We start from the raw sequence: 12,806 nt of genomic DNA, 5'->3' as shown, positions 1-12,806 counted from the left end.
AAGAGAAGCAATTATAGCAAGATTAATATAATTAAGAAGGGTGAGAAGTAATAAGAAAGATAAATGTTTGGGGTTTTAAAAGGATTTTCCGCATTTAGAATTTAGTTTAATAACTAGAAGGAAATCAAAACATAAAAACCAACGTCAAATTTCAATAGCTTGATGATGAAGTCTTTCAATGTCCTTTATTGAAAACTGTTAAATCCAAATACCAAATTTATTTTTTTCTTAATTAAGGATATCAGAAATTTAGATTTTCTTGCCATAAAAGTAAGGGAGAAAGATCACTAAAGAAAGGCGTCTGATCTTTCAAATTAGGGCAGCAAACCCATTCTCCCATCTATAAAAAACCTACGTAACAACTGATCTTTGCTTTTGTATATTGAACCTCAGAGAAGTTGCTTGCTACTACCCATTACGGCAAACAAGGTAATTAACTACTTCCTTCTTTTAAATTCTCCCTCAAGCCTGCAATACATCTTGCCTTGTTTTTCTTTCTTCTTCGAAGTTATCAATAGAAACCTTTGCTTTCTTTGTATGCATAAGTAAAAAGCGTTACTTCTTTGATTAGTTTCTTTTTTCATGTGTAATGCATTCAAAGTTGAAGTAATGGAGGTTTTTCTGTTATATTACTGAAATTTTGTACATTTTTCTCCCCTAGGTTTCTCTTTTTCCTCTCTCTCTCTTCTTGCCCTTGTCTCTGTTTAAAACTTGAGAGGTTTTATACGGGGAATTTTTTTATCGTTTGATAGAAGTCAAGTTATAAATATATAATTGTTGGGAGTGGGTTTTTTCTGTTTTCTTCTTTTGTTATTTTTCTTTTATCAATTGGTTGTTTGAGAATTTATGTGCATGACGCATGCTAGATTGATGAATTTGAGGGCTTGCTTTCTGTTGTTTTTCTTTTTATTGGATGAATGTACTATGTATAGACTTATTGTGCTTCTAGATGTACTTTGAGATCGCTGTTTGCATCAACTTTTTTATGTTGATATGATAGTTGGGACTTGAGACTGACCAAGAGTTTAACTGTTTTCATATTCTTAATTCCAATGATTTTATACTCTCTTTTCTTTTAATTTCATTTCAATATTATTATGAGTTTATATGTAATTTTTTTTCTTTACAATCATTTTACTTTATATATACGTATTTGTGATTTATAATTTATCATATGATCAGAACAGATGGGCAAACGTAAGATGGAGATGAAAGTAATAGAGAATGAGAAGGCTCGGAAGAGGGTTTTTGAAAAAAGAAGGAATAATTTGTTGAAGAAGGCTAAGGAGTTATCAATTCTTTGTGATATTAAGATATTGGTCATCATCTTTGAACTAGGTCAACCGAAGGCTCAGATTTGGCCTGGTAATGATGAGGAAGCTACGCAAATCATCAACAGATTCAAGCAGCAGCCTGTTAAAGGTGGTAGCCAAAAAGCTTACTGTGATAGTTTTGCAAGTAAGAAGAAAAATTTTGGTGAGAAATTTCCTATGATCAATCGTTTCTCTGAGAATCAGCTTCAAAATTTGTGTTATGAATTGGATGCCAAGATGGCTGCTGTGATGAATGCAATTAAATCAAAACAGGTCTTGACAGAAGGACCTATGCCGAATATGATAGCTGCTGAGTGTCAAGGAAAAGGATTCTTAAACAATGGGAGGGGAAAGGAAGTTGATATCTACCAAGAGCCTATTCCTATCCAACAAGACCAGAGTTTTGAGATGCTCTACCATAAACCAAATTTCATGGAAAGTCCAATGATGGTGATGCAGAATGATATCAGCTATCCTCAGTTTGATGGCAGTACTGGCAGTAGCAATATTCCTTATGTTCCATTGCCGATTCATCATGTTGATCCATCGTGGATGCAACCAGCTTACGTGAGCTACTATGACCCAACCATCCATCATATTCCACCAGGCACTTATTATCCTGTGATGCCAAGCTTTCCCTCCCTGATGAATGAGTCAGGCTAACAAGTTGTCTGCTATTCGTCACCGACAAAGGGCCCTTAAGGCTTAAGCCCTTCTTTATCTTCCATTTTATGCAAGTCTTCTTTTGGTCGTTAAAGACCAATAAACTTTGGATATTCTTTTTATGTTTGATATTTTCTTTGTTTACCAGCATTTCTAGAAATTCGTTATATTCTCGGATAATTGGCATTTTATTTTCATTAACTAAGATATTGTGCATGCTTATTTTTCCCTTAGTCGAATAGATGGATGCAAAATACAGTATGAAACCCTGGTAGCAATAAACGAATATTAAAAATTATAGGCAAAAATAGCAACGCTGGCTATTTTGGCAATATATCAAACACCTGGCATAGTAAAGTTGAGAAACAACAACAGCCTCATCCAATTATTACTCATCGCTCAAAGATAATTGAAACATAACCCAACAACATTTCCACTTTCCCTAGGCAATTACAAATTTTTCTGTTGGAATCTCAACTGTCCTCAGACATGTAGGATTCCAAGGATTCTAAACTAAAACCATAACCAATCCCTTGCCCAAATCCAAACCCAAACCCAACCCCACAACCACCCCCAACCCCAAAAGCAAGCCTCAAATGGTTCCAAGGCCACCCTCCATACCCAATTCCCCCAACCAAACCAAACCCAATTCCGATGCCGCAACCAATCCCAGCACCGGCTCCAGGTCCCAATACGTTCTCCTCCACTTTCAGGCGGCTATCACGGAGGAATTCCGACACTGGAAATTGCTTGCCGTTCTTTTTCTTGTTCATGTTTCCTTTCCATTTCCATAAGGACTTTGTGTCTTTGGATTTGGTTTTCATGGGGTGACCAAAGGAAAGTGTAGATCGGAAAGGGGGTTTGGGTTGGGACGTGGGGAGCTGAAAACTCTTATCAGTTGCGCGGATAATGGTTAATGTCTGTACATATGCGTTCACACTTGTCCGCTTCTTTGTTTTCTGTTTGGAAGCTATGCATGACTTGAAGGTACTTGGTGGGCCCACTGATCTATGTCTTTGCAATTGTAAAAGTAGTTAAGTATTATTTATATACCCTAAATGGAGTTTTTAAATTTTTATTATTTTGAACTGAATATAGTAGGGAAGATCAAGAGGTATTGGTGTTGTCTGTTATTGTCTCAGATGTTGGGTTGCAAATTTAACTCTCACTTTTCTTGGCATGCTTTTCATCATCTTTTTTTGGAGAGTGGGATGCGATGGATGTGAATGCCATTTCCTGTGAGAGTTTCATAACGATGCATTTAGAGGCATCAGTTCCTTCTGTTCTCAGTTATTTCTTGAGGCTTAAGGTGTTGCTGATGCTGCTATTTTAGTATCCATACAGAAAAAAAAGTATCAACTGTAAATCCTTTGGCTAAATTTAGAATATTGAAATGCAAAATGGTTGGCTATCGAGCTAGTCCAGTCATGTGTTTAGCTTAGGATTTTATTTAAATTGGCATTCAATTTTTTTAGGAGATTTTTTTTGTTTGTTTGTCTTGTTTACTGGTGATTTTGCAACCCATAATGGCTGTGGTCATAGTTTTCCTTCTTATGGAGCCTAAGAGGATCCTTTGGTACATAATCTGAACAGTACTCTGACATTCATAGATGTTAAACAGTGCAGAATGAGGAAGTTCAGCTCGGTTCACATACGTAAGGTCCCATGGTGTCACAGTTGCAAGGACACACATGCTTGATTGGCTTATACTTCTCTTGCTCGTGGTGATAGAGGTTCTCCTCTATATCATTCATCCATTTTATCGCTTTGTTGGGAAGGATATGATGGAGGGTCTAAAATACCCCTTAAAGAGTAACACGGTGCCTGTTTGGGCTGTCCCGGTAAATTTCCTTTGCCTTGCTCACGCAGTAAAATTCTTAAAATTTTCCATAAGCATAACAGCATTCTAATTTATTTCCATGTGTAATAATATCCTTAAAATCGACTGCATGAGCTCTCTTTCTTTCTCTCCCTGCTTTTGTATTTAGGTGTATGCAGTTCGCTGCCAATGATGATTTTTCTCCTTGTGTACATCCATAGGAGGGATGTCTATGATCTTCATCATGCCATACTAGTGATCATATCATTTGGATAGTTTACTGTTTTATGAACAAAGTGTTCTTTTGAATAAGCTCAATAATTACATCATAATTGTTGAAGTGATGATGGGAAATTTGTTTGCTAATGCAGGCCTCTTATTCTCTGTTCTACTGACAGCGGTTATCACAGATGCAATTAAAAATGTAGTTGGCCGACCTCGGCCAGACTTTTTTTGGCGCTGTTTCCAGAGGAAAGGATGTATGGTTCTCTATTCCTTGCTACTATGGGAATACATCTGGTCTTGTTTCTCTTGATTGTCCAAATTTTCTGTACGTGTGGCTTATATAAAACACACTTGAATGTGAGCATATTACTTTAAGAGCGCTTCATCTGCTGTGTGACCATACATAGGATGAAATGGAAATAACAATGTTGTGAGGTTCATGTAGTTTCAGTCTTGTGCTTCGCAGATGATTAATATAGTGTCAATTTAGGGCGTTAGATAAAGATGCGCAGTGAGAGAACTGGCAGTGCTCTCTCGGTCATGTTGCGGGTTCAATACCTTAATTCTAGATATGTATAAATGTATATTAATAGATTTAGAATTTATGCATAAATTATTTCATTATGGATGATACATGAAAGATTACGCAAGGACCATATGGTTAACTCGATAATTCTCGTAAATCTCTAAGATAATCCCAAATGCTACTTTGGTTTCAACATTTTCTAGAGTTTTAGAGAAGTGTGTATAATAATTTGTTGAGCAAATTTTAGCATATAGAATTTTCTAGATGGATTTAGTTTGACGTATAGTTGATTATTAGCTATAGGTCTTGGGTGTTCTTCTCTCTGTTTGCGGCCGATTTTTCTTTTCAAAAAAAGTTTTGGTTATTACTTTGGTCTTGGAAAATTTATATAGTCTAAGTCAGGTGTGTGCCATTTGGACTGTGCATTTTGGTTGGGGACATGTTTGCTTCATAAACTTTTATGGCAGTGTGATACTTTCAATTACCTACTATCTAGGATTCTTGTTATATTTAATCACGATATGTGTAAGAGCATCATTTCTTCTCGGAGTGGGTGGACTGTATAATGATGTGAATTGTGGCCATACGCAATTGAAGGTGCACGCGCGAGATGTCTTTGTCCTAGAAGAAGTGCTCACCTATTTGGTATAGTGTCTGAACACTTTGAAAACAATTGTACTTACATTCATGACTATATGTTAAAATATATCAATACCTCCCCTATATGAGACTGATAATTTCACCATCTTTTGCAGTGCATTGTATATAATGTTATGACCTTTCATTATATTAGATTTAAAGTGCCTTGCACTCCCTACATAGGAATCCCTACCTATATCAATATAAGATCATCTTTTGCTTCGAGTGTAATTAGGTGTGTAATTAGATCTCCAGCTAATTCCATTTTCGAGCAGTCTTATCGATATACGGTGATTGGATTTTCTAACTTAGTGATAGTGTCATTATTATCACTCTAGATACAACGAGAGAGCGTATGATGTTCGTGATACAAAGGAGCTACGCGATTAAGTGGACCCAGTGAGAACGCACCTGGCCCACCCCTTGGCGCTAGTGGAAGCTGTAAGACTGTCTTTTCCAGCGAATGCGCGGCAAGTAGTCTCCAGGTAACATCCTTTTCTGTATTTAGGATGAACATAGGGGGCGAAAGAATCTACTTAGGCTAATCTCAGATAATTTGCAACATATCTTTCCTGCTTACCATTATTCCAGTCCTCTGGCACAACCGAGTTGCCACATGTTTTGTATACGATGTGTTGCCTGAAACCTAAATGGCAAGCCCAAGAGAGGTTTGTATGAAATTACTTTACCTTGCACTTATATCAAAGCCAACCTCACTTCATTAATTAAATTATTTGGTTCATCTAATACTTATTCAAGCCTATTAATAGGTAGCTTTTTTTGTAATTGATTTTAGGTCTCGATGACCACTTGAAAACATTTTCAGTGCATGCTTTTATATTAAGCATAGAAGTTACATCGGGTATCATAAGTAGACACTACCGTTATCATATCACGACAAATTGAAAATGTTAGGAGCATAAGGTTCCTCGAAGTTCCCAACTTTCTATTATAATTTAGCAATATTCTACCTTTTCTGGAGGATTTTATTTCAGATTTCCTTTGATTTGAGTTTCTACATCTCATCTCTCCATATAGTTATTAGACTAAGCCATTCCCTATTACCTTTAACATCTGTGTTTCTCGCACTCCGTGCGAGTGCATATCTGGCTTAATCAATTAGTAGAGAGAGAGACTGGAACCACTTTGCTAACAAGGGTTAATAGAGGAGTGGTATCTGTTAAGTGGTTGTAGGTTGATTCTTTTGCTTTTTATTGTCTTTGTGTGTTGTAAAGTGTGCTGTGCCTTTGATTTGTTTATGTCTGGAATCGTTCGGTTCTGCTTGTGTCGAATGTAGGCTGAGTTTCAGCTACGAAGTCAGGGAGACAAGAAGAGACTAGTGGCATGAGTACTCCTTTTGGCAGATAAGAGATTGGGAATGGCTGATAGGAAGGCATTTTTTTCTTTCAGTAGTTGTTAGATGACGCGAGACAAATAGCTCCACATATGTCTCTTATCCGATCGCGCGCTCATATATATCTATCTTTCAGATATGTCTCTTGTCGGTGTGTGGATGATATGGCGGTTTGACTAGCAGTTCAATAGACACTAAGACCAGGTGGTCTAAACATTAGCTAGAAGCTAGTAACCGACATTCTCGCTCACCTCTCCACAATTAGTTCATGCCTCCTTCTCCACCTCGTTTCCTATCGTGCCATAGCTCTTCGATTTTGTAGAGTAGATACATCAGCAAAGCTATGAACATGCTCCCAATTGCTCTCGCATGCTGTGTGATAGTCTCGGTGTCCTCATTCTTCGTATAGAAAGCGTACAGTATCTTTATACATGTGATAAAGCTTCTCTCATCTTTATATTTTTATTGTACTTGAGGATTGCTATATGGATATTCGTGGTTGGTGCTAATATTACTAGATAATAAATGGTTAAGTAACAGCTATTCATTTGGTAAGATCTGGAACAACAAAATAGTCTAGATATGCATATCAACAATCTACATCATTTGATCAATGATGAGCATGGTTCCTACTACAATCTTTAACTTCCTGTGAGGTCGGTTTTTGAATGTGGTCTACTACATCACGCATATGATCTGTATACTGTGTTTTATCACGATTAAATGCTTGTATGGTTGGGGTTCTGGTGACATTTCGGGCATAAGTTAATTGTCAGGGTTTATATTGTGTAATGGTGGTTGAGCAGTAGGCTTATATGGATAATGTACTAAAACCAGAGCATACAGAAGTAAAAAGATATATGACTTAACATGGCCTAAAGAATAATGCTAAACACAATGCTACGCAGGAGGAGGGTATGATGGCAATCAAGAGAGGTATAACGAAAGGACAAAGATAAGTGAATAAGAGGGTAATTGTGAAAATGATGCAGAAAGACATACATATGCCAAGTGCTAATGCTAGTTCAACATGTGGTATTACGCATGGTAAAATCTTACGCTGAGAAAGATGGTAGTCATGTTTATATTCATATATATCTCTATAAGATATTCACCGGATAATAATGTTTCATATCATACGATAATCTCAACTTAAGTGTCTGTAATAGTGAGTTTATTTGAACTGTAGTATTACGAGCAAAGTTTGATATCTTGCATGGATTATAATATATTCCATATGATACGTGATAGTAGAGTATTAGCTAAGGTACCTTGTGCTGTATATATGATAAGCATATGAGTCACCTTGAATGTTTAAGATAAAGTTAGTATCAAATACCCTCCACTAACTCACAGTCAAGTGTTTAAAGAGAGTAATTAATAATTAAAGTGTGTAGTCTGGTCACATTAAAATATTAATGTGAGAAATATAATAATTAGGTATTCCAATTATTAAACTAATATGTTTAGTACTCTTCTTTATGTACTCAAATAAAAATATAAAAATTGTCAATACTATGGTTTTTGCCTACGTCTTAATTCTAACGATATTTCAACCTAAGTATAAATTTTATGCCTAATATGCGTATGTTACATTAAGTTATATATCCTCCTAAATATGTATTATATAGTTAGTCTGTATAATCTATTAATATATAATCCAAATAATAATATATATATATAATTAATAAATGTTTGCGTGTAATTCGCTAATTAATTTAGGAATTTTCTTTTATTAATTATATGATTTATTTAATAAATAATACATATTTTATACATTCTATAAATAATTACCTTTATTCGATTCAAATTAGTCTTCTGATATTGACATCTTAAATTGATTTATTATAACTGTACTAAATATAGTCACTTCCTTGTTCGCATTAAGATTATATTAATTAATTACCATCTTTTACAATGACAGATTCTATTCCTTCAATGGTTAAATTTACATATATTTTTTATTAAAACTAGTTAATAAGACCCAATAGTTACTATACAAATATAATAATATATGAATTTACTCGGTGAATCATACACGAAGATTGAATGTTCGATGAGAATAGATATATATATCAGGATACTCTGTATGACAGCCATACTATTGCACAAAGTACACGTCATAACGCTAAATACATGATTAGATTATATGGCTTTAGTGAAGATGATAGTAAATTTAATATTGGTTATTACTTTTCAATTCTGACAGGTGTGGGTGTGGTGGCTCTCTTAATGACATTGTATATTATGTACAATACCTTATGAGATCATATAGGGGCTCCTATTGTTAACAATTTACAACGCTCGGATATCAAATTCTCGATATAGCATTACCTCATAACGGAACCCCACAGCTCACCAGGCTGCGCGCAGAATACTTATACACACAAACACAAGGAGGAATGAATCAACAAAGAAAAAAAAAAAAGGAAAGAGAAGCCAATACAGATTATAGCAAGATTAATATACATTAAAGAGTGTTAGTAATAAGAAGATAGAAAATTGGTTTCGGGTGTGTTTTATAAAACGGAATTCCTCTCTCGGCATTATAAGTAATCTCTTCGAGATATATAGATGACATAGAGACAGATGAGATAGGATAAAACATAAAAACCAAAACGTGGCCAAATTTCAATAGCTGACTGATGAAGTCTTCTCAAATTGTCCTTTATGTAATATCTGTTAAGATACCACAAGATACCAAAATTGTATTTTATTTCTTTAATTTAAGGATATCAACGCATTAGATTATGTGTCTTCCCATAAAAGGAACAAGTTAAGGCGCGGAGACACAAGATCCTACAAGAAACAAAGGGCGTCCTGATCTTATCTCGAAAATGAATAGCTGAGTAGCAAAACGTTTCTCCACTTCTATAAAAAAACCATACCGTAACAAGCTGCTCCTTTAGACTCTCTAGTGGTAGTATTGAGACACTCAGCAGTACTACACGTCTTAGCTACCCACTTACGGCAAGAATAACAATGGTAAATTAACATAACTGTTCCTTCATTTTCAAATATACTACCCTTCAGAGGCATACGACCAACATACAATTCCTTTGCGCCACATTCGCCTTCTTTTCTTTTTCTTCTCGATACAGGTCTTATCACATAAAGAAATACCCCTCTGCCTATTGTTTGTTATATGTCCATGTAAAGTAAAAAAGCATTCTACGTTCCCTTAGAGTTAGTTCTAAATAATTATTTATAAGCGTTCTATAGCAACATATAAAAAGTTGATAATCAGTAATGGATCGTTTTTCACTGTCTTTATTATATTAACTTGCAGATTGTTATGTACTCCTCTTTCTTTACCTCTGTTCTGTTTCTTTCGTTTTCCGCATCTACGTGCTCTCTTGTCGATTGACCGCTTGTTTGTCTGTTAAAATACTTGAGAGACACTGGTTTTAGTACGGGGTCAATTCGTTTTTATATCGTTTGACTAGATGGTCGAAGTTTAGAAGACTCACTAATTTGTGTGGGGTATTTTGGCGTTCTCTCTTATTCTGTTTGTTCTTAACTTTTGTCTATTTGTTTCTTTGTACCAAATTAAGGTTTGTTGTCGCGAATCTTATGCGTGGCATGAACGTGGCATTGCCTTTATGCGACTTTGTATGAACGTGTGAGATGCTTGTCTGTAATCTTCTCGCGGAGTTTGTGCTTTTTTAATCGGCATGTACAATGATACGAATATGATATAGACATTATTGTGGAATTGAATCAGATGTAACGGCATTTTTGACTTGCTCGCTTTAAGTTTGGTGATCATTCCATAACTAATTGCTAATCATGACTAGAATACTGTATATTGAAGGACTGTAGTATACTGTATACTGTTATCCAGAACGCGACGTTGTCATTACCCTGTTGTTGTCCAATATTAATTCCTTCTTAAGTTTCTCCAATAGATTTTATTACGTCTCTTTTCTTTTAATTTCATTCAATCATTATTATGAGTATTATACTTGTTATTATTTTTTTCTTTACAATCATTTTACTTTTATATAGTACGTATTGTGCTTGATTTATAATATATATCCATAGGGATCAGAAAGACTGAGGACAAACGTAAGATGGAAGTGAAAGTATAGAAGAAAGAATTGTCAGTGCGACGCGCTACGGAGAGGGATATTTTGATATCAAAGAAAGGTTCATTATTATTTTTGTTGAAGTGTAAGGTCAGTAAGCGAGTTGAATCAATTAGCTCTTATGTGATATTATATAGACTGTAATTGGTATCATATACATCCTTTGTAAGCTAGTATGTTCAACCCTGAAGGCTGCTCCATACTCTTGGCTCTTGTGATATCAATAGATGCATGACATGCTACAACAATGAATCATCAAACGATTCCTAGCAGCAGCCTGTATAAAGGTGGTGACGCATTTTAAACAGCTTACTGTGATAGTGTTTCAGAACGTACAAGTGAAGAAAATTTTCGCGCGTGAGAAGATTCCCTGTTCTTCAATTCTCAACTATTTGAATCATCAGATTTCTCTGAGAATCATGCTTCAACATTTCTCTGTTATGGAAGTTGAGATTGCCAACGCATGGCTGCTGTGCATGAACTCGCAATATTATAATTACATAATCATGGTCTTGAACAGAAGCGAAGCTTAGTGCCCGAATATTGATAGCTTGCTGAAGTGTCCAAGGAAAAAGAGAATTCTTGTAATACCCACATGGGGCGGGAAAGGAAGTTATAAGATATCATACCAAAGAGCCATACTTCCTACGTCCAACCAACGGATACCTCAGTAGTTGGTTCTGGAAGACATGCTCTACCCATAAAATCACCAATATTCACTGGAAGAACGTCCCAAAATGACCGCGCTCGAATTGCAGATTTGAATAAATCAAGCCTGATTCTCCGTCTGTTGACTGGAGTAAACTGGCTTCTCTACGTCTCGGCCTGATTTTCCTTTATGTTCCTTGCCCGAAATTTTTATCTAATGTTTTACTGGATGTTATCTTTTCAACACCCCCAAACAGTACTGCTGCCATTTCTGGATCAAGTTAATGCTTATACATTGTGCCCTTTAGTTTATGCCAAACTGCAGGCCTTTCTATTGCTCAAAATTTCATAGTAGCGTGCCCATAGGCATTAGAACAACACTACCAAACTCCCCCTATCCAACCATGAATATAGATTAAAAATTTAAACGACCTCAACCTCAATGACCTATTGCCATACATAATAAGGATAACCAGAAAAATGGTCTGAAACAGATGCTAACAGACAATCAGGGGATATGGCCATGCCGTGGAATAGACAACAGGCTTATTATCCCAGCTGACGCCTTACTCATCCGATCCCAAAACCATCTCTCGTATAATCACCAGCACCTTAATGATTATCTGTGATGCCAAGCTTTCCTCCCTCGATGAATGAGTCAGGCTAACAAGTTGTCTGCTATTCGTCACCGACAAGGGCCCTTAAGGCTTAAGCCCTTCTTATTTCCATTTTATGCAAGTCTTCTTTTGGTCGTTAAAGACCAATAAACTTTGGGTATTCTTTTTATGTTTGATATTTTCTTTGTTTACCAGCCTTTTAGAAATTCGTTATATTCTCGCTTGGCATTTTATTTTCATTAACTAAGATATGTGTGCTGTTATTTTTCCATTAGATCGCGCAATAGCCATTTGAATGCTATAAATTACAGTATTGAGGAAAGACTCTCGAGTTTACAACAAGCAACTAACATTACAGAGACATTATCTCTCAAATTATGGCAATAATAGCAAACGTTGACTAAATATTTGTGTGAATATAAATATCAAACACCTGAGTGCAATTGACTGGCTAAAGATCGAGAAAGCACTAAACAATCAGCCTCAATCCAAATTACTTACATCATATCTGTGCTCACAGATAAATTGCGAAAACAGATATTTCTTCAATATTTATTACACCCACAAACATTTCACTTTCCCTATGCCAATTGACAATTTTTTCTCTTGTTAGGAATCTTCCACACATAGTCATCATAGCACAGACCCTGTTAGGGGACCTCTAGCGGATTTCCCACACATTGATACACATAGACCTATACACTCATATCGCCTTCAGGACCTCTTCTCCAAAGAACCAACGTAGAGTCCCATATCCCCACCACATCACCACCCTACCCCTATCAAGGCACAGCCTCATAAATCATTAGTGGTTCCAACGGGCCACCCTCCATACCTCTCACACCCAAACCAACACAAAACACTCCTCAATTCTCCGATGCCGACTCACATTACAACCGCAATTCTCCTACCGA

General features: G+C 36.0%; 1 protein-coding gene across 1 annotated transcript; it reads left to right on the top strand.

Moving 5' to 3' along the window:
- The first annotated feature begins 282 nt into the window (after nt 1–282).
- LOC110425891 (MADS-box protein FBP24-like) lies at nt 283–3,128 on the top strand. Its single transcript, XM_021440966.2, has 2 exons — nt 283–429; nt 1,188–3,128. Exon 2 carries the CDS (start codon nt 1,188–1,190, stop codon nt 1,974–1,976), a length of 789 nt encoding a protein of 262 aa, XP_021296641.1. The 5' UTR covers nt 283–429; the 3' UTR covers nt 1,977–3,128.
- The last annotated feature ends 9,678 nt before the right edge of the window (nt 3,129–12,806 follow it).

The sequence above is a fragment of the Theobroma umbraticum genome, unplaced genomic scaffold (genome assembly GCF_002168275.2).
Source record: "Theobroma umbraticum cultivar Fairchild unplaced genomic scaffold, ASM216827v3 scaffold_12.1, whole genome shotgun sequence".
Classification (NCBI taxonomy): Eukaryota; Viridiplantae; Streptophyta; class Magnoliopsida; order Malvales; family Malvaceae; genus Theobroma; species Theobroma umbraticum.
The sequence above is the reverse complement of the archived record's forward strand: the minus strand, read 5'-3'. Positions and strand labels throughout refer to the sequence as shown.